Raw genomic sequence first — 23,290 nt, forward strand, 5'->3', positions numbered from 1 at the left:
TTTAGTTTCACAAAAAGAAAATTGAACGCTTGGAAACTCTAGTCCCTCCACCAATCTCTCTCCTTGTTAGAGAGGTAGCTTTCCAAATGCAACCTGGAGAACTGAGATCCATTTCAACCAGCCATTTCCTTCACTCTTCAAATACCAAATCCCCTTGGACTTTGCCTCCATGGATTTAGTAGTCCAGGTTTAGTTTTGCAAACAGTGAGCACTTGCCACAATATCTGGGTTCAGTGCAATATAAGGAACCATAACCATCACATCTAATAGGAATGGCTCACCATTTGAGTCACCTGAAATGGTACTGGGGCAGAGCATCGGGGAACAATCTTGTACTGGCCGAGGAGGACAAACAAGATGACCAGCTGGGACCACGTGTTTCCCATCTCCATAGCTACAAACCACAGGACGAGTGACTCCTTTCTTACTAATGGTGGGTTATCTATTACTAGAACCAAGTCAGTGTTCATGCTCAGACTAGGAGGAACTCCCCCCACCCTCACCCCAAGTTCTGGAAGGGGAACTAGCTCTCAGTGGCTGTCTGTGATGGCAGACCCCCTTGTTGCAATGAGCCTTTCTCCACTCAGCAGGGTAGGGTGGTGTTAATGACAAAGGGCCTGACTCGCATCTCACTTACAGAGGTGCAAATCAGGAGGAATGCCAGGAAAGGCCATGCAATCACAGCTGCAGATGTCAGATTGGAACCAGGCACTAAGAGCCAAATTTATCCCGGCTATAAATAAATCCACTGACACCAGGGACAAATTTAACCCAGGCGATCAATTCTGTCTTCACTTACACCTGTGTAAATCCAGAGTAGCTCCCTGGAGGTGATGGTGTAAATCCAGAGTAAGTCCATTGACTTGAACAGAGTTAGTCTGGATTTACACAGATGTAATTGAGATTAGAAACTGGCCCAAGGGGAGCTTCTAGGACAATGTGCACAAGGGGATGGAAAAGGCCCTGTGGGGCATTTGCACTTGCTGCCTCTAGGGACCATCTGCAGCAACTTCCCGACAGTAGGAGGCCACCTCTGCAGGTGTTGAGGGCACAGCAGAGGCAGCGGGCGGAGGGAACGAACTGGGCACCACTCCACTGTTGATTCATGCTACTATCCAGTGACTTGTTGGCTTTGAGAGAAACTGTTATGGGCCTTGAAGGGAAATTAAACCGGCTGCAGGCTCCTGTTTAGTGCCTGCAGTGTCTCCCTCACCCTCCGGCCTTCTGCAGAACCCAAGCAGCAGATTGCTCTTTTCCTTCCCTACAAGCCTACCCGATATTTGAGTGACTCCTGCCGATCTGACATCCTCCCACTCGTCGCCTCTTCCTCATTAATCCACCCGGCCTTTGGCAAAGGCCGCTCAGAAGCAGCATGTGGGCCACGTCGGGAGGAACAGTGCCAGGTACCTGCTGGCGTTTGGTCCTTGCTCTTTGGAATTTGGTCCAGCGGCATGGTCAGATCCTCAGCGGCATCAGCGAAGCGCCACTGAACTTTCCACAGCTATGCGGGTTTACACCAGTGGAGGATCTGGCCCTCTTCTTCCTAGCACAGTTCCCCGACCCATGTTAACGGGGATATATTTATCTGCATACTCATTTTGCCAAGCACTGCTATTGACTTCCCTCCCCATCTATCACTCTTCTGCGTGCATTGCTTCCCTGTCTCCCCTTGCCTTTCACTCTGCTGTACACTGCCAAGAGAGGCTCATTTCACCTGGCGTTTAGCAACAGATCTGCCATCCAGGCCAGGTGTGAGATCCAGCTGCATTGCAGAAAGGAGTGATGTGATATTCCTGCTGCCTTAGCTAAGGGTTTGGAGAGGAAAGGTGGGTGAGGTAATATCTTTTATTGGACCGTCTGTTGGTGAGAGAGACGAGCTTCTGAGTTTCACAGAGCTCTTCCTCAGGTCTAGGAAAGGTACCGAAAGCGTCACAGCTAAATACCAGATCGAACACTTAATGCACTGGATGAAGGACACCACATGTTGTGATATCTCCACTGCTACAACAATCAACACTCCCCACACATGCTTAACACAGGGGTCCCACACATGCCTATCACAACACGTGGTGTACCTCGTTCAGTGCACAGAATGCCCTAACAACAGTGATGGGGGTGAAACCAGACACTACACTCTTGAATGAACTTTCACAGGGAAATGATAAACGAGAAGAACACCGTATCACCTGTGGGTGAACACCTCTCACGAAGTGATCACTCTATAGCCGACCTATCACGCCTGGTCCTCTAAGGAAACCTTTCAAAAGACGAGCCTGGGAGCTTAAATTCAGAATTTTGCTAAAGATCCTAAAAATCCTGATCTTAATAAAGACACTGGATTTATGGCTTATTACAAAAATCCGTAACCCACTAACTCCTTGTTTTGTCCTATAACTACAAGGGTGTTAATCGGCCATCTCACCTTGAATGGTCCCTTAGAATATGTGCTAACTACTCATGTTAAACTATCTGTTGGATCTTGTATTTAGCTGTAAGAAGAAAAGGAGGACTTGTGGCACCTTAGAGACTAACCAATTTATTTGAGCATAAGCTTTCGTGAGCTACAGCTCACTGCATCGGATGCATTGGATGAAGTGAGCTGTAGCTCACGAAAGCTTATGCTCAAATAAATTGGTTAGTCTCTAAGGTGCCACAAGTCCTCCTTTTCTTTTTGCGAATACAGACTAACACGGCTGTTACTCTGAAACCTGTATTTCGCTGCGACACTCTCAGGACCTTTCCTGGACCTGGAGAAGCATTCTGTGTATCTCAAAAGCTCGTCTCTCTCACCAGCAGAAGTTGGTCCAATAAAAGATATTCTCTCACCCACCTTGTCTCTCTAATATCCTGGGCCCAACACAGCTCCAACAGCACTGCATTAGCTAAGGGTTGTTACCGAGCTGCTTTTTCCAGCAGTAGAACACCTGAGACCATACAGAGCAAGTGACTGCAGAAATGGCCAGGGAAGTGAGGTGCAACTGACTACAATTCCCCTCCCTCTCTGCCTCACCCTTTGTCTCTCATTCTCTTTCTTGCACTTTGAATGAGTGTCCAGAAACTCAGCTTTCACTCTGAGATTCACCATCATCTCTCTAATGCATAGCCAGCTCCTTAATCACAAGACACTCTCACCAGCAGGCTGTCCAGGCAGCTCGGGTTCCTTTATTCTATCGCTACACAACTCACCACACCCACGTTGTCAGCTGGTGCAGAGCTGCTGAGAAATGGAGCAGGCAAAGCCACCACTTTCTACTTTCAAGAAAATTCAGACCACACCCTGCCCCCAGACTCTGCCCCAACACATGGGAACCTTGGAAACTCTTGCTCAGTGCTGCCTACTGACATGGGGCTGGATCCTCAGACGGCGTAAATTGGCAGGTTCTACTGACTTCAGTGGATGTAGGCTAGCTGAGGATTTGGCCCCTCTTTGTTATTCCAACCTCCCGTCCTTCCCTGCAATCTAGGTCACAGCTTTGGTGTCTCTTTGAGCCTTTTGAAAGCAAAGGCGAGAGTAAAGGCCTCAGGACATGCTTCTAACCTGCAGCTGGTGTAATCACAGGACAGGTGGGGTCCAACCATGTGGTGCCGGGAGCACCTGAAAAATGCTGAAGGCTGAAGTCAACAGATATGGAGGGAGCTCAGAACCACCCAGGCCCTAACGCAAAATCGGATGCAGAATCGTTGATCGTCCCTGTCCTGCTACCTGGGTCAAACCCAGAGCTGCAGTGCATGGGATACAAAAGTCCTGAATCCTACAACAACTTGGGCAAAAGGCGGTGGCAGGGAAAAGAGGCATGTGTCAGCTCTAGTGAACTCCTGTATTCCTAGAGCATGTGATCTGTTGTTGCCAGTATTCTTTCCTGACTGCTGGAAGATACGGGTGGAAAAACCTGTCATCTCAGTGCCACCTAACCTGCTCATACATGCCTTCCCACACAGAAGTGAATGCCTAAGGGCAATGCCCACACTGATATACTGCTCTCCCCCACCCCTACCCTCGCCTCTCCTCTGAGGTCAATGGGAATGCCTGGCATGTACATCAGCTGCGCGTTGGGCCCCTTTATGTCACCGTCAGGCCAGCTTTGGCTTAATGGACCCACTGCTGATCAGAATCATTGCCGAGCGTCAGATCTCTAGCCAGTGATTCAGAAGCAGACATCACTCCTGCTGAAGAGCAGATTGTGAGCAACACAGACATGAGTTTGGTTGACTGCATGTTTACTGAAATGCCCTGATACTATGGTGATGGGTAGCAGTACGAACCCCTTAGAAACAGTGGGATGGGGTTATGCTGACCCCAACTCTGCCTGGAAATCCAGGTCCCAGCCCCACCAAAGGAACTGGAGATTTTTGCCTTAGTTCAGAACTTACCTATTTGAGGTGCAGGGTATCCATACTGCTGCAGTTCGTCAACATCCTCTCGCTTTCTGTTATCTGTGGACCTCAGCGACTGGCTTCTGGAATTATAGCGTCCATTGGCTATGGCAAGGCAATGGGTCACGTAAATAAACCTGGGTTCACGCAGTAAGATCTTTCACTACAAAATTACATTTGAGGTAACAACAACCAACAGCAAAGCCCAGTTCGGGAGCACGGATCTCAGAGTCCCAGCACCGCTGATTTGCTTCACAGACATCACACCCCTCCCCTGTCAGTGTTAGCTCCTGAGCCAGATCATTGGCCTGGGCTGCCGTCGAACCAGGGGCTTGAGCATTTAGAGGCACTGGGACCCGTTTCATCCATCCCCTAAGCTTCACTTAATAGCTTTCAGTGAAGTGGTGGGGCTCTCATGGCCTTCTCTAGGAAACTCCCAGGAGGTATCAACAGATACCAACAGATACAGGGCAGTTTAATACTAGGCACACTAGAAAAGTGTTTGCGAACTACAAGCACCTTCATATTGGGTTCCTAAGACAAGCCAGTTTCTGTGGCTTTCCTTGTACACATTAGGGTTCTGCTGACCTTTGAGATGCATTGACAATGAGTCTCACCTCGCTCGGTAAGGCACTTTGAGCTTTACGATGGAAAGTCCTATATAGGAGCTAGATAGTGTAGTATTAGCCTAAAACTCCACCTTGCCTGGGTTATTTTCTGAGCTGCTTTTGGTCTGCAGCTATCTACAGGGCATTGTGGAGATGGGAAGGGCAGAGGGGAACTTGCAAAGGAAGGGGATTCTTCAGGATCAGAGAAGGGGAAGACACAACATTGTCAGCCTCCATCACATGACTGGCTAAGGGTAGAGACCACCAGACATCCGGTCATCGAACCCAGGAGCTCCAGAGCTAAGAGCCCCAGTCTCTACTGCTTCAGCTGAAGCACAAAAATCCTGATCCAAAGCACACTGAAACCAGTGAATGCTCCCATTGAGTTCAGTGGGCTCTGGATCAGGCCTTGTCTACATGGGGACATGCAGGAAAGTTATGCCAAATTAACTAATTTAAAGTGCAGGTTAGTTAAAACGCATTTAATCCATGTGTGGATGCTCTTATTCAGAAGAAAGTGGCCTTGGTTCACTGTAGCTTAACTCATTTCTAACTTCCCATGTTAAGCCCTGAGCACGCTGGCTGTCACCTGAAGTAGATTCATACCCTCTGTGGCATCCAGTGGGTGGCACACCCAGAACAGTGGTTTCTACATGCAAATGCCCTGAGAGAGGAACAAACAATGGAAGAGAGACTTGCTAGGATCTAAATTCTGCTTTCAGTTACCTTGGGGTAAAACTGAAATAACTCCACTGACTCTATCAGAATTATATGGTGTAAGGGAGAACAGAAGTTGGCCCTTGCAATCTAAGATTGGGCAACCAGTTTGTTTCCAAACAGAATATCCCGGACAGAGGGTCGTTCTGCCTGAGGAGACACAACAGCCTCTTGCCCTTTCAAAACAGCACGCGTGCTACCAAGGGCTGAGAGTGGTGACAAATCCGGTCCTGGGAACCCTGGGAAAATTAATAAAGGTTAATAAGCTTCCAGGCATGTGCTGTTGCGAGTCTGTAACACCATCAGAAAAGGAAAAGCAGAGGAGGGGGAAGAAGGATGCAGAGCGTCCCTGCCAGGAGCCAGACTTCGTGTAGAGCAGGTTGGTTTGCGGAGGAGGCCAATATGGGCTGCCTAATTAAAGGCCAGTTTGAAATTCCCCCCCTTGTCTCCTTCCCCCACAGCATCCATGCAAAGGAGCCCTGGAACCAGTTTACTGTGACTTCTCTTAACCTTCCAGCATGGGCAGTCTGCCAGCAAAATAAATGAGGAGGAGGATGGACAGCGTCTGTCTGTTATCCGAGAGGAGCTCAGGTTGCCGTTAGCATCGATATCTGGATTTTGAACATCCCAGTATTCAAGTGTGTGTGGGGTTGGGGGTTTGGTAATACCCAGATAAGGGTCAACTGGAAAATCTGGATCTGGCCTCAGGTTTATATTTTGAATACTTGGAACACTCAGGGCTGTTCCAATGTGGGGTATGGTTTTGGGCCCCTACCTATATACCTACCCCCAAATCTATCCATCCATCCCCTTGTTTACCACTGCAGTCTAGTCTAGTCTAATCTACTCTAAATCCACAGTTTTGAAAGGATCAAAACCATGAGAATCTACAGCATCCCTTGGCCACCATAAGCTGCCCCCATACTCAAAACTCATTCAAATTGGGAGCAGAAGCAGGGATGAGCAGCTGTGTTTAGCTATGGAGCTTTAAACAGATTTGTTGGGAGCTCAGCAATGGACATGGTGTAAAAACCCAGGGCCATGACTTTCAAAAGCGACTGGTGCTTTTGGAAGGGTGGGTCGGTAAATAGATAGAGCAAATTGGCTTTTAAAAATTCAGTCCATTTCACTAATCTCAGGTTCTATTAGTAAGACTTTCTACGTGCAGAAATGGGGGGGGAGGAGGGGGTTATCTCAGCTGTGCCTTTTTTTTCCCCAGTCCCCCAGAAGATGCAGGTGAAATTCACTCCTGTGCAGTAGGACAGAATGAGGCCTAAGAACCATTAAATCTCTTAAAACCAGATTTTCAACAAGGCCCAGCTCCCCCAATTGGGACCCAGTTTTCACAAGAGCTAACCTCCAATTTTGTCCTAAGTGAGAACAACGGGGGATGCTGAGCACTTTTGAAAATCTGGCCCTTGGGACTGACCCAGGCGTTAAGTGGGGCCTAGATCTGGTGCTGGGTGAATCAAAGTTGAAATAGGAGTGGGATGATTACTCGTGACAAAGGTGTCTCTGACTTATTCCCTCCACAGCCGTCTATTTACTAATCTATCGACGGGGTCTCATTAGGGACACACTCTGTGCTGTTCCATTGCTTTCCCTGCCTGTCACTAAGGGATTAGTTCCCTGACAGGACCTGACATGGAGTGTCTGAGTTCTGTCTGATTAGAGTCTCCTGATGGTTCATGTTGGTCTCAGCTAAGTTATGTGATTGCTTTTGTTCCCCTGCTGACACGATAGGTCTGAGCTGCCGAATCTCATCCCAATTACAGCTGATCAGGACCACGGGTGGAAAATGTCAGCCCTTTTGCACGCTAAGGGTCTGATTCACCACTGGCTTACTCCACTTTTACACCAGTGTCACTCCATTGAAATCAAGGGGGTGACTCCAGTCTAAAATGGGTGAATCCAGCCCCGCTTTCACACGAAGCACGAACATTCCCACTGGGCCTTCTTTGGAATTGCTTTGAATGGTCATCCAAAAATAGTCCACTGTGGTGCTGAGTCATTCAGGGGGACACTCTCTCGCCCTGCATAAAGGGGGACTGATCCAACTCCCAGTGTAGTCCATGAAAAAACTCTCAATGGGATTTGGACCCAGCCCAAAGTCGGTATGCAGCAGCTTTGTTAGGGGAGTGACACGAGAAACGGGGCACAGATGCGACCCGGGTGCATGGAACTCAGCAGCCCCTTCGGCAATGTAGTGAATGGAGGGAGGGTAATACAGGGATCAGTGGATAATAGTGGAGGACACAGACACAGACATGACACCAGGGAATCCAGAAAAGTTTTAAACATAGACAGAAAATAACCAAATGAGGCTCTCATTCGAAAAGATGTCTGGGGAAGGCAATAATCTCCAGCACAGATATTCAATGGGGAGGAGAGACCTGAGCAGCAGTGGTGCTGAAAGAGACCTAGGGATGTGTGTGCAGTAAATGAGACAGGAGTTTGCAAAGATGCGAGATGAGCAAAAAGAGGTTGCACAGGCAAGAGGCATTGCCACACAGAGTAAAGAGGTTATTACAGTCCTTCTCTACATGGTTCCAGGGCATCCACAGCTGGAGGTCTGCATTCCACAGCTGGGATCCACATTCATTCCTCTGCACCTCGTTACCAGAAAAAAATGGAGGGATTCAGAAAAGAGCAACACAAATATTCAAGGGGCTGGAGTGATGGATTTATGAAGAAAGATTAGAAGAGCTCTCTCTGCTGGTTAAGAAACAACTAAAAGAGGGATGCCACCACAAGAGGCTACAAACACCAGAGTGGTGTAAACACAAAGGAAGGAGAGGCATTATCTACAAGGAGGTGGAGCTAGGAGTAATGGGGGACCATTAAGAAAGGGGCCCCTTCAGCAGCTCTTACAAATCAGGCATGGGCGTCATTCCTTTAAGTCAATGGAGCTCTGACTGCTTATGCCAGCTGAGGGGCTGGCCCCAGTTAGCTCAATTTGGGCACCCAAAATCAGTGAAAATGTTGCCCGGTGTGATCAGAGAGTCCCAGTTACTAAACTTCTGAAGTGCTCTCTGAAGGAGAAATACAATTAAAGTATTGCTGGCAACAGCAGCCGGCTCCTCCGTACAGGACAAGATGCTGTTCTAGCTTGCTGAGTCCCAGACTTTCCTGCAGGGAACAGATACATTCACACACAAAGGACATTTAATCTCTTTTTGTGGTTCCAGCAAATGGGCTATTTTTAATGGAATTTGGGGGCGGCAGAAATCGAGTATGAGCCGCACTCCTTCGAATGGCAGATTGAACATATGCATAGCTAAATGTTATACCTTCAGGGCCAGATCCCACTCTCTGTTACCCCCATGTAAATCCAGAGCAATTCCATTGAAATCAGTGAAGTCGCTCTGGGTTTACACCGGTGTAACCCAGGGCAGCATTTGGCCCTGGTTGTCTTTAGATTAGGAGCAGAGATGTATGTGCCTGTTCGGCATATTCATAAATGTCAGTGATGGTTTCACACTGCCTCTGCCAGACTGGATAGCTTCCTTTGAGCTGGCTCGCTTGTTAGTTTCATTCCCCAGGATTAAATGGGGGCTGCTGACATCTTTGGTCATTCTGGGGGCCCACAGCACTAGCATCAGGATGTGAGATACCCTGTCTGTATTTTCCCACTCTGCTGTCGTAGTTCCGTCGCGCCCGGAGCCAGCCTCCTCTCCTGAAGAGCAGCGCCACTCCCCATGCCAATTTGTTAATGATCAGAGCTTTTAGCACTGCATGGCAGGGCCGGGCCATTAGAACAAGGGCTGTTGCCCCTTCGATCCAAAGGAGGCAGGGCAAGCTTGCTGGTCCCCAAAGCCTTTTCTATCTTGCTCCACTTTCCATATGAAATAGCAGCTCTGGGCCAAGTCCAACAGATGGCAGAAATCTCCCTGCCTGCGTTAGGAGGGAGGATATCACCGGGTTCTTTGCCTCTAGCAAGGAACAAAGAGAACAATAACAAACACTGAACACTGTCCTTCAGATTAACTGTTTTGAGCTGAATGGCTAAAAAGATCCTGGCTAACCAGGGCTGCTGCTAGCAGATGAAGGTTTGTTTTCAGCCTGTGCTCAGTCTCAAGTCCAGTCATCCCTCGACATCTCCAGGCACCAAGGTTTGCTCTTGGCTCGCACTAGGGCCAACGGGCACCCTGCACTTGCATCCAAGGACATCACTTAGCCATGGGTGCTTCAGGGAATTGTGGAGAAACAGCAGGCGATAAACTTTACTGCTTGAGATATGCATGGGAGGGCAGAGACAGTGGGTCAAGCCAATGGAAATACCTATACTATAAGGTCTACAGGCTGTCGTTACCTGGTGGGTCACCTGCTGGTGGTTGCATCTGTTCATTAATTTCAACTCAAAGGAAAAGGAATTTTCAGTCATATTCTTTACAATTCTTTTTTTAAAATTAACTTCTACTGAACGCCAATGCCTAATGAAAACTTGTGGAAAAGGACATCTTTTTAAAACAGTCAGTGTTCCTTCTGGCAAGGCAGTTATTCCCAAAGTGTAGGTCAGAACATCAAATGGGGTCACCCCACCAGCAGATGGGGTCACAACAATCCGTAGTGGACAGAAGAGGCCATTTTGCTCTGCACAGCATGACCTTACACGCACAGTATGTGCAAGATAATGATGCATGGAGGACACCATTTTGCTCTACTAAATGGCACCCTCTGCACTGCGTGACCTCCTATGCACCATACGTACGAGGTGATGCTTTGTGGAGAATGGCATTTTGAAGAATAAAACGGCACCCAGCATGCTGTCTGGGGTCAGGAAAGGAAATAAATCATTAAAATGGGGTCGTGCTGGCAAGAAGTTTGGGAGCTTACCATATACGTCTCTGTGACCAGAGAGAAGCTGGACCAATTCAGCCTGCAAATATGGTGTACATTTTTAACAGCGAGGGTAATGAATCATCGGAACAATTTACCAAGGTTGGGGTGGATTCTTCATCACTGGCAATTTTTAAAATAAGATAGAAAGTTTTTAGGAACAGGTTAGACAAACACTTATCAGGGATGGTCTAGATAATAGTTAGTCCTGCCTCAGTCCAGGGGACTGGATTAGATGATCCATTGAGGTCCCTTCCAGTCCAGTCCTACATCCTACAATTGGATTATTTTTTAAAAAACGATATGTTCTAGTTCAAACACGAATTGTTTTGGGGAAGTTCTGTAGCCTTTATTATACAGGAGGCCAGACTAGATGATTACAATGGTCCCGTCTGGCTTTTATGAATTTATGACCTCTACGAAGGACTCCAACAAAACCAAGAAAGATCAGACTTGACAATTCCTGGTATTTCCTAAATAAAAACAAGCAGAATTTTAAAATATCCTTTCAGGCCTTCTTTGTGTGACAAAAAAAGGAGGAAACGAAAGGGGGAGGCATACATAGAATTTGTTAAAGTCACTTTGGAGGTCACCATTCAGTTTTGGAAACAGATCTGAAGAAATAAATTAAAATACACTGGAAATGGACAACCAGGAAAGACAAGGCAGATTCACCAGCAAAAGAATGTAGAGCCCAGTTTGCAAGCAGTGGAAGCAGGTCCTCTGTTGAGGCAGGATGCAGGGCTGAAGGAGTGGGGCTAAGGGGTTTCCTTTCAATCACAAGACTTTGCAACAACTCTGTAGCACTGTGTATCCAAAGAGCCCAAAATGCCTTACAACTCCTGAGTGGAGCCTCACAAAAGCCAGCGCGGGAAGGTATTTGTTCTGATTTCTATCTTATAGGTCATAGGGAGGGTAAAGTGAGTTGCCCACAACCATGCACTAAGAACGTAAGAACATAAGAACGGCCCTACTGGGTCAGACGAAGGTCCATCTAGCCCAGTATCCTGTCTACCGACAGTGGCCAGTGCCAGGTGCCCCAGAGGGAATGAACAGAACAGGTAATCTTCAAGTGATCCATTCCCTGTCGCTCATACCTAGCTTCTGGCAGTGAGTGGTGGAGCTAGAAATAGACCAGATGCCTAGGCCCGTAAGTTGGTCAAAAGATCATCCTTCCTCTTTATTCTCCCACGCAGAGTACTCCTATCTATTGCCCTGTCTTCACTAGGGAAGCATTAACCACAGTTGCTAACACAGGATCAGCTCCACCAGTGTGAGCAGCGACACAAGCCCGGTGTCAATGAGCTGCCAGCATTTTAGCCTCCTTGTTCTTTAACCACGCTCAAAGCTACTCTAATTCAATATGCTGCTTACGTAGCTCCAGCTAGCACAAGAGATGTCTATATGGCAACCGGGAGGCATCATTTGCAGCTTGGGTAGATGTACATGCGCATAGCTCTGCTCAGGCTAGTGCCTATAAATAGCAGTGTGGTGGCAAGAGCAGCATGGGCTAGCCGCACGAGTATGTGCCCAGGGGTCAGGCATAGCTAGCCTGAGCTGCCGTGGCCACTCTGCTGTTTTTAGATGCCCGTGGCTCGAGCATCTGTACATCTGCCCAAGCTGGGACTCACACCTCCCACCTGCTGTGTAGATGTAACTACAGCGGGCCATCTAACGATAAGGCCAGCACGGAGAAACTAAATGAATTCTTTGCATCGGTCTTCACTGTTGAGGATGTGAGGGAGATTCCCAAACCTGAGCCATTCTTTTTGGGTGACAGATCTGAGGAACTGTCCCAGACTGAGGTGTCATTATAGGAGGTTTTGGAACAAATTGATAAACTGAACAGTAATAAGTCTCCAGGACCTGATAGGATTCACCCAAGAGTTCCAAAGGAACTCAAATGTGAAATTGCAGGACTACTAACTGTCATCATTTAAACCTATCATTTAAATCAGCTTCTGTACCAAATGACTGGAGGATAGCTAATGTGTACTATTAAAGAGGGCTCCAGAGGTGACCCTGGCAACTACAAGCCAGTAAGCCTCACTTCAGTACTGGGCAAATCGGTTGAAACTATCCTAAAGAACAAAATTGTCAGACACATAGATGAACATAATTTGTTGAGAAATAGTCAACATGGTTTTTGTAAAGGGAAATCATGCCTCACCAATCTACAAGAATTCTCTGAGGGGGTCAACAAGCATGCGGACAAAGGAGATCCAGTGGATATAGTGTATTTAGACTTTCAGAAAGCCTTTGACTAGGTCCTTCACCAAAGGCTCTTAAGCAAAATAAGCTGTCATGGGATAAGAGGGAAGGTTCTCTCATGAATTGGTAACTGGTTAAAAGATAGAAAACAAAGGGTAGGAATAAATGGTCAGCTTTCAGAATGGAAAGAGATAAATAGTGGTGTTCCCCAGGGATCTGTACTGGGCCCAGTCCCATTTAACATATTCATAAATGATCTGGAAAAAGGAGTAAACAGTGAGGTGACAAAATTTTCAGATGATACAAAACTACTCAAGATAGTTAAGTCCCAGGCAGACTGCGAAGTGCTACAAAAGGATCTCACAAAACTGGGTGACTTGGCAACAAAATGGTAGATGAAATTTAATGTTGATAAATGCAAAGTAATACAGATTGGAAAACATAATCCTAACTATACATATACAATTATGGGGTCTAAATTAGCTGTTACCACTCAAGAAAAAGATCTTGGAGTCATTGTGGATAGTTCTCTGAAATCATCCACTCAATGTGCAGCGGCAGTCAAAAAAGCAAACAGAATGTTGGAAATCATCAAAAAAGGGATAGATAATAAAGACAGAAAATATCATATTGCCTCTATATAAACCCATGGTACGCCCACACTTTGAATACTGCGTGCAGATGTGGTTGCCCCATATCAAAAAAAGACATATTGGAACTGGAAAAGGTTCAGAAAAGGGCAACAAAAATTATTAGGGTATAGAACACCTTCCCTATGAGGAGAGATTAATAAGACTGGGACTTTTCAGCTTGGAAAAGAGGTGAGTAAGGGGGGATATGATAGAGGTCTATAAAATCATGAGTGGTATAGAGAAAGTAAATAAGGAAGTGTTATTTACTCCTTCTCATAATACAAGAACAAGGGGCCACCAAATGAAATTAATAGGTAGCCAGTTTAAAACAAACAAAAGAAAGTATTTTTTCACACAATGCACTGTCAACCTCTGGAACTCCTTGCCAGAGGGTGTTGTGAAGGCCAGTACTATAAAGGGATTCAAAAGGGAGCTAGATAGATTCATGGAAGATAGGTCCATCAATGGCTATTAGCCAGGATGGGCAGGAAAGGTGTCCCTAACCTCTGTTTGCCAGAAGCTGGGATTGGGTGACAGGGCATGGATCACTTGACGATAACTTGTCTGTTCATTGCCTTTGGGGCACCTGCCATTGGCCAATGTCAGAAGACAGGATACTGGGCTTGGTGGATGTTTGGTCTGACCCAGTGTGGCTGTTCTTATGTTCTTATGAAATAAAAGACCTGCAGCTGGCTGGGATCAGCTGACTTAGGCTCCCCGGGCTTGGGCTGGGGGGGGCTATAAAACTGCCCTGTACAGATGTTCTGGTGCAGGATGAAGCCCAGGCTCTGAGATCAAAGGGTCTTAGAGACAGGGCTCCAGCCCCAGCTCAAACTTGATAGCCCCGAAGGCCTAGCCCCACAAGCCCCAGTCAGCTTATCTAGGCCAGTTACAACACGCTTTTATTGCAGCGCAGACCTACCCAGTGTGGATTTTTGCCTGCCCTCTAGGGCAGTGGTTCTCAACCAGGGTTTGGGGTCCCCTAGGGGGCTGTGAGCAGGTTTCAGGAGGGCCACCAAGCAGGGCCAGCCAGGTAGAAAGCTGAACCCCACCGCATGGGGCTGAAGCCTGGGGCCCTGAGCCCTGCCACTGGGGGCTGAAGCTGAAGCCTGAGTAATGTAGCTTCATGGGAGCCCCTGTGGCGTGGGGCCCAAGGCAATTGCCCTGCTTGCTACCTCTAATGCCATCCCTGGGTTTTTATATGTAGAAAATCAGTTATTGTGGCACAAGTGGGCCGTGGAATCTTTATAGCATGTTGAGGGGGCCTCGGAAAGAAAAATGTTGAAAAACCCTGCTCTAGGGGCTAGATTCAGGGTGGATAAAAATCAATGATTTTTTTTAATCAAAAAAATCAGATTTTTTTTATTTAAGTCGGATTTTTTTAATTTAAATCGGATTTTTTTTATAAAATGCTCTTTGAGGAAAAAATCTATCTAAAGATAGTTTTAATTAAGATACATTATAGCTCAAAAATATCTCATTGGGGAATAGGGATTATAAATTCTAATTCTATAGGATGAGACAATATATTCACGTAATGTTTAAGAAAAAATTTGTAAATGAGTTCCAATAGTTCATGGATTAGGGACCCAAACTTTTGGGGTTCCAGGGGCTTCTGTATAGGTTATTGAGGTTAATCTGTCTATCTACCCAATGGGACTCAGTGCTCAGTCTAGAAGATACCATCAGAGGTGCTTAATTTTGAAGTTCTCAAACTGTGGATTTGTGTCTCCAGAGATAACATGCTTGTTAATAGCAAAAATGTTTTAAAATAAATAAATAAATATATAGAGGTGAGAAATAACAGACATCGACTCTATTGTCCCCCTGCAAATTTGGATACACAGAGTCAATCCCTTACCTCTCTCTAAAAGTGAAAAGTTTAAAAAAGTTCAACGAACAGAAGATTGTTGGGGGGGGGAATAGACCTGGACAAGGGGAAGAAGTCTGGAGATAAATGTGAGAAGGGAGGAACAGGCAGTAGAAACAAAAGTGAAACTGTTTGAGCAGCATATTCCAGAATTCACTTTTATGTAGAAATCCATGATTAAATTGAGACTTCCTGACTCGTGATTTAAATCGATTTGAATTAAATCAAATCCACCCAGGCTAGATTACATACAGCACGCGTCTACACTGCAGTCAGAGGTGTGAGTGCCACACGTGTAGACATACCTGAACTAGCTTTGATCTAGCTAGCAATGAAACCATGGTAATGTGGACAGCAGTCCTAGATCTGTACCTGAACAGTGAGCCCATGCGGCTCAACAATTGCTATTCTAGTTATCTAGATCAAAGCTCGCTCAGATATGTCTGTACTTGTTGCAGTCCAACCTCTGACTGCAGAATAGACATACCTTTGGATGTTCAAGAGAGTCTGCTACTGGCCTTGAGCTAAAATAGTCCTTTAGCTCAAGCAGCCTTGCACTTTTAGATCCCGAGGTCCCAGGTTCAATTCCTTCAGAGAACGCAACCAAAGGGACAATATTAAGTTGTAAATGCCAGCCACCCATGCACACTAGTGCTTCCAAAGTTACTAGCAATCGTGGGAAACATGAACCAAACTTCTCGAGTTTAGACGGAGCCTCAATGACAAATCCGCTGAAGGAACCGGAGAAGATGAAGTTTAATACACTGAAAAAGTTTCTTTAAAAAAAAAAAAAAAGCCTACTTGCAACATGATTTAACTTTATGGAAGTGGTAAAAAATGCATGAAATCATTTTAGCCCTTATTAGAGAAATCCATTCACATCCCTCTATTTTAACTTCGCCTATGTCAGCTAGTCCACTTCCCTGCCTTTGAAAACAGTTGAACTTTCCCTGGTTATCTGCCTCATCAGAGGACCTAATCAAACATACTTCTTTCCAAATTTGAAACAAAAAAGAAGGGAATAATTATAATCAGAACCCGCTCACATTAGCCAGACTCGGATTTCTTTTTTTTTTTTCCTACTTGGCTAATGCAAAAGAAGCATTTGAAATGAAGGTGCCTGAAGACACAGGCTTGAATCATTAACATCCCTCTGCTGACTGGCACTGGCAGATTGTCCTAAATCATCTAGAGCAGGGGTGGGCAAACTTTTTGGCCCAAGAGCCACACCTGGGTATGGAAATTGTATGGTAGGCCATGAATGCTCACAAAATTGCGGGTTTGGGTGCGGGAGGGGGTGAGGGCTCCAGCTGAGGGTGTGGGCTCTGGGGGGGCTGAAAATGAGGAGTTCAGGGTGTGAGAGGGGGCTCCAGGCTGGGGCAGGGGGTTGGGATGCAGGGGGGTAAGGGCGCAGGCTGGGGGTGCGGGCTCTGGGGTGGGGCTGGGGATGAGGGGTTGAGGGTGCAGGAGGGAGCTCCAGGCTAGGACCAAGGGGTTTGGAGGATGGGAGGGGGATCAAGGATGGGGAATGGGGTTGGGGCATGGAAGGGGGTCAGGGGTGAAGGTTCTGGGAGGTGTTTACCTCAAGCAGCTCCCAGAAGCAGCGGCATGTCCCCCCAGAAGCAGCGGCATGTCCCCTCTCCGACTCCTACGCGGAGGTACAGCCAGGTGGGTCTGCGCGGTGCCCTGTCCATAGGCGCCACCCATGCAACTCCCATTGGCTGTGGTTCCCAGACAATAGGAGCTGTGGGGGCCGTTCTTGGGGCAGGGGGCAGCATGCGGAGCCCCCTGGCTGCCCCTACGTGTAGGAGCCAGAGGGGGGACATGCCACTGCTTCTGGGAGCCGCATGGAGCGGGGCAAGCCCCTAACCCCGCACCCCGGCTGGAGCAGGGCAAGCCCCTGACCCTGCTTCCTGGCGGGAGCTCGAGGGCAGGATTAAAACATCTGGAGGGCCGGATGCGGCCCTTGAGCCATATTTTGCCCACCCCTGCTCTAGAGAAAGTGGCAACACTAATATGTCTACACTGCACTGTAAATATGGGTCTGTGGGTCCTGGGCTCCATGCTTGAGCATCCACATTGCATTGCAAACCAGGGGGCTTACAATTGATGAACCCAGGTCTCATAGCCATGCTGACATGTCCGTCCTGCACAATGCAGACCTTCTGACTCAGGTCTGCAGCTTGGCTGTGTCCACATTGCATTGCAAACCAGGGCTTACAATTGCTGAACCAGGTCTCATAGCCATGCTGACATGTCCATCCTGCACAATGCAGACCTTCTGACTCAGGTCTGCAGCTTGGCTGTGTCCACATTGCAAAATGACAGGGTTTAGACCTCAGTCACAGCAGAACTCGGGCTCTGACCTGCCCCCCTGAGCAGGATCCTAGGACCCCAGTCCTGCATGCTTGCTGACTTGAGTCAGACTGATTTGTATGTGGACGGAAAGGGGGCTTCGGCTCCAACCTGAGTCAAAGCCCGGGCTTTGTGTTCATGTAGACAGACCCTAAGGGACAGTGTGCACAGAGAGGATTCTAGTCCCTACAGAGATCTGCCTTTCTGAAATTCCTGCCCTGTCTATCCACTAGTCTAGAAACCAGGTTTTGCTCTGTTTATCAGTATTGCTGGGCATTTCTTATTTGTAAATTCTCAAAGTGCTTTACAAAGGAGGAGGAACTTTTACAGATGGGGAAACTGAGTCACAGAAAGGCAAGTTATGTGAAAGATGGTTGCGTAGGCAATGGCAGGGCTATGAACATGTGCATTTTGCACACCCCAGCATCACATTTCCTTGGCACGTTAGCATGCACTGTTAGTCAGATGCAGTCTTTGAACAATTTCACCCTGTGTCTGAAACACCTTCATTACTGACTGCGACAGACTATGATTAGGAGACCGGATGGCTCGCCCCCGTGCATTGGAACATGCCCCACTTACTATTGCATGCTTTTCTATTGCACAGTCTTCCTTCCTCCAGCACTCCTTCGCAGATAAGGCCTTCCTCGGGAATGGGCTGGCAGGTTCGGGTGCGTGTTTGGAGACCACCCCCACAGTCTCGAGTACAGTCTCCCCAAGCGGACCAAGGGTTCCAGCCACCTAAGCAAAACCCAGAAAAAGCACCATCAGCGTCAGCTTTCTTGGGTGGTGGGGAAGAAGCAGTAGGCAAGGGGGAGAAGTAGGAAATTCTACAGCAGACCCTAAAGGCCACCAAGTAGCATCCATTGCTGACCTTTCCAATAAAGCGGGATTAGAACTGGCGTAGGGCGCAGGCAGGGAGTATAGTGCAGGGGTGGGGTGGAGGGCTGCAGTTCCATTGCCGAAAGCTCCCCCACTTCCTTGATTTGGGTCATGATGAGAGCTTCCCCTCCTGATGGAGTGCATCTCCCCTTTCTGGACACTGCGAAAGCATCGCTGTGAACCTTGCCCCATGCAGAGAATCCTCAGGAGCAATTCTTTCCATTGCACCACCTGGGATGGATTATCCAAAATCTGCCCATGGGGTTTGACACACATGGACCCTGTGTCAAGGGCTTCATCTCTCTTTGCACACACACACAGAGCCCCGATTCCCTCCAGCAGGAGGCAGCGCTGCTCTCTCTCTCTCTCTCTCTCTCACACACACACACACACACACACACACACACGGAAACACATTTGCCCACCACCCTCGTTCACCAACTCTGTTGTATTCGAGGTGCTGTATTCTCTCTGAAACCCATCAGAAATGTTTCCTCCCAGTCACTGCAGCAGGACATGCAAACACTTCTGTACCCACGTTCACTTTAGAGAGAAAAGAAAAGGAGGTCTTGTGGCACCTTAGAGACTAACAAATTTATTTGAGCATAAGCTTTCGTGAGCTACAGCTCACTTCATCGGATGCATCCAATGAAGTGAGCTGTAGCTCACGAAAGCTTATGCTCAAATAAATTTGTTAGTCTCTAAGGTGCCACAAGACCTCCTTTTCTTTTAGCGAATACAGACTAACATGGCTGCTACTCTGAAACCTGTATTTAGAGAGAAAGGGGCTGGGGTAATGACTGGCCCCCAGCAGGGTTTTACAATCCAGTGGAAAGCCAGTAAATAAGGAGTGTTTTAAATCTGAGCATGACCCATTTGGAGGTGATCGAGGGAGCTGTTTGACTCTCCCTTGGAAGCATGCTTAGTGCTGGAGTCAGAAGTGCTCCATTTATCCACAGAATACTGCAGCCCATGACAATGTTCCTTCTCCCATGCCAAGGGATGTAAAACTCATCACTGTAGGGTTATTCCTTCTAGGGGCACACGGGCAGTTCAGGCTTCATGACCCACTCCAGCATTAGCCTCACCATTAGGCTGCCCAAGAATCAATGCCGTCTGTGTTACAGTCACAGATTTTAAAAGCCGGAAGGGACCCTTATGATCGTCTGCTCTGACCTGCTGCATAACACAGCCCAGAGAACTTAACTCACTCATCTCTGCATCAATCCCAGCAACTTGTGGCCGAACTAGAGTTTCTGTTTAGAAAGACATCCAGGCCCGATTTAGACACTTCAAGGGATGGAGAATCTCCTGCCTCCCCTGGTAATCAGTTTGCTTCCTATTTGGTGTATTTAACAAGTCAGAGATAGGGCATCTGTGCTTGCTGTTTCAAACCTGGATACCACTAACAGTTCTGGGACCCCCTCTGAGCGGTTTTCTCATCCCCCATTGTTCTCCTGAACACACAGCTAAAACAGGGGTCGACCTTCATTAAATCGGTGTCTGTTTCCGTGTGTTTGTCTATTCTGCTGCTCCCTCTCTCTAATTATCTGAAGCTGGCACAGGTCGGGTTGGCGTCAGCTGGGGAAAAAGCATAGCGACCGGGTGGCACTCAGGCACAAACAAAAGAGAACGAGCTCATTTGCTTAATTTAGATTTTTTTTAAATAAAAATCAAATAGAGGAAAAATTGTTTTTAATTCTTTCACGGAACTACAGAAACCACAGAAGCAACTGAGCCTGTGATTCATCCAGCCCGTTGTCCCACAAGCCACTGCAGGACTCTTCCCTGTACCGTTGTAATTTACATTGCAATAGCTCCGACAGCTCCCAACCGAGATCAGGGCTGCATCATTCTCGGTGCAGTACCCGGACACAGTCAGACAGTGCCTGAGCTGAGAAGCTTACATTCTAAACGGACGAGACAGCAGGCAAAGCGGGAGAGAAAGGGAATATTATTATTACCCTGTTTTACAACTGGGAAAATGCTGCACAGGGAGGTGAGTTAAGTGACTGACTCAACATCATACAGTGAGACTGTGGCAGAGCTAGGAATTGCACCTAGGGTTTATGGATCACAGTTCCTATTTTCCTGTGCTTTATCCAGACTAGCTTTAAGTCTTCAGGGAAGGGGTTTATTCGCCTCCTTTGAGAGACTATTCTGCAGGCTGACATCTCTCACTGTTACTGATATTCAGGGAACATTTTCTTTTCTTTTTTAATTTCACCCCAGTCTCCTTCTACGCCAAATAACCCCCCCCCCCCATCTCCTTCACGGGGATTATGATGTCCCTCTTTAACTATCACACACGAGACGCATATTTCATTCTTCTTTCCTAATAAGTCATGCCTTCCAGCCCTCGGGCCATCATTTCCCATGTTCTCGCAGCATGCCTAGAGCAGTACAAAGCATAAAACAGATCATTCCTGCCCCAAGCTGCTCCCCAGCTGAATAAGAACAATATTTTTTAGATGATCTCTCCGACCCCCCTCCAGTTTTTCTGCATCAGCGTGTTAAACAACTGTGTTTAGATTTTTACCAGGAATTCTTTCACTCTGGGCCTGATTGAAATCTATGGGAATCTTTCACTTGGGTTCAATGGGCTTCAAATCAGGCATTATAACAACACATAATCACTGTTTTGCTACGCCTCCATAAATATGACCCCCCGGGTCACCTGTGCTCTGAATTGCTGCAATCATGGCAAATAATACTAGCAGAAAACAAGCACATGGCAGATGTTGGCCTCATTGCTTAATGCACTGCTGGAAGGTGCTCAGGCACTATGGTGATGAGGGCGGTATAAGAACCTATAGGATGTAACCCCAGGATAATGACCCTGTCTGTCAGATGGTTTGTAATAGTCTCAGCAGTGGGATGGGTAGGTTGTTACTGGCCCATAGCAGATTGCTTGCATTTGACTTTCACGGAGATTTTCTTTCCCTTGAAAGTCACTTTCCCTGCCAGTGTCATTCTTAATGCTGTGCGTTAATGGGAAGGCTTGTCTCTTCCGTTTCCTCATGGGAGACGGATTGTGTTTCCAACACGTCAAAGGCTAGTGATAGACTGGCAGGTACCCTGATGTCTTGCTCAAGCTGATCAATAGGATATCTGTAACCAGACACATTTAACCAGACAAGGGCTAATAAAGTCTTCGCACACACTATCAGAAGGATTTTTTCCCCTCCTCTTGTTGAGTTGAAGTAGGGGGGGAGCGGCAAAGGCAGGCACCATGCAGCCATCGTTAGGTCAGTGATTAATTCATCTGAGACACTTTTCGATTCACTGTTAAGCAAAATGCATAATTGCTCAAATGCATCAAAAGGTAATTTCATATCAGTGTGCTAAACAAAATACACTTCTGTCATCCAAACCGATTGCCAATCAAAGGGCCCCCTCCTTCATGATGGGTTATTGAAACAGGCCTGCATTTTACGATGCAATCCATTATGGTAGCATTAAAAACCATAAAAACTATAAAGTGAGGCTGGCTTCAATGCTCCTGCTTACTCTAATTAATTAATAGAATCTCCCCAGTATCTGGCCCTGGGAATGAGATTCCTTCTAACTAGCGTCTTCTTTCAGACACCTGGTTTCTTAACCCTTTGTGCACCGCTAAAACAGCTGAGCTGGTTCAGATAAAATAAGAACTGCCATGTTCTCAACCTTACAACAGGAAGCAAGCCTCTTTTTCAGGGGTGAAAAAAAATGGATAACTTGTATTGCACTCTACCCCCATCGTGTATTTCCCAGCTTGCTTTGCACTTCTGGGCTCCAACCAGGAGAGGTGAAGGAAGTTCCTAAATATCTAAGTATTTATACCATCTCCACCAAGATATGCACATACCTAAACTGATTTACCATATGATCCTACTGTTGTAAACCTTCTCACTCTCCACGCAGAGCAATAGGTCTAAAATTAGCACCCAGTACTGCAAAGTGATCCACATGGCCAGACCCTTTTGGCCAGGCAGAATCCCCTTGAAGTCAATGGGACTCCATGCAGATGGTCCCTTTTTCCCACTGAACCCCATTTCACCAGTTCTCCCAGTGCAAATGTAACCCACTGATCAGTGTGGGTCATGCGTTGCCCTCTGTCCTCAATCAACAGAGAAGAGGAGTCTCTTACGGCTGATTTGAGGAGATTTAGGGTCAAATTTTCAAAGGTATTGACTTTGATGGGGGTTAGGTGACTAACTGTTTAGGCGCCTTTGCAAATCTCACTAGGAGGCCTGTCTGCTTCTATAGGCACCTAAATGCCTTTAAAAACCTGGCCCTTAGTCCTTCAATCCAAGTCATGGCAGCTCATGCTTTTAGCTCTGGAGTTCCCCAGTTCAACCCCGCATTCATAACTCGGAAATGGCAGTGATCACACGCATAGTTTTGCTCAGAAATGGCTCTGGTTTTCTCCGACAGAATGATCCCGATCCAGCACGTACATTTCACGAGGCTACATACTACAAAACGTGAAACGGCTGGCAACAGGAACATTCTGAATGATCTTGTGAATACAACCCACTATTGGCCTTTAATCACTCTGTAAAGAGCATTTGGATCCTCCTCATTCTATTTAAAACCAGCTGTTATGAGGATCACTTATGATTAGAGCTAGGCAAATAATTCATTTTTTGGAGGTCAGTGGCTGAAACAAAAAATCGGGAAAAAATAGTTTCAAGTTGAACAAAACATTTTGTTTCATTTGGGGGATTTTTTTCACCCATTTGGGGGGAGTTCTTTTTTTAAAAAAGAGTTACATTTAACTAATTTTCTAAATGAAACATCAAAATATTTCCACTTTTTTG

At 46.9% G+C, this 23,290-nt stretch overlaps 1 protein-coding gene across 3 annotated transcripts in view; it reads right to left on the reverse strand.

Moving 5' to 3' along the window:
- Window positions 1–23,290, reverse strand: part of ADGRB1 (adhesion G protein-coupled receptor B1) — a 385,515-nt gene that overhangs the window by 185,074 nt on the left and 177,151 nt on the right. For all 3 annotated transcript variants that reach the window (XM_073329982.2, XM_073329980.2, XM_078851413.1), the window contains exons 3-4: window positions 18,189–18,347; window positions 4,372–4,479 (exon numbers count right to left, since the gene is read on the reverse strand). In XM_073329982.2, the coding sequence (XP_073186083.1) occupies window positions 4,372–4,479; window positions 18,189–18,347 (267 nt within the window). The remainder of the gene's footprint in view (window positions 1–4,371; window positions 4,480–18,188; window positions 18,348–23,290) is intronic.

The sequence above is a fragment of the Lepidochelys kempii genome, chromosome 2 (assembly GCF_965140285.1).
Source record: "Lepidochelys kempii isolate rLepKem1 chromosome 2, rLepKem1.hap1, whole genome shotgun sequence".
NCBI classification, from domain to species: domain Eukaryota; kingdom Metazoa; phylum Chordata; order Testudines; family Cheloniidae; genus Lepidochelys; species Lepidochelys kempii.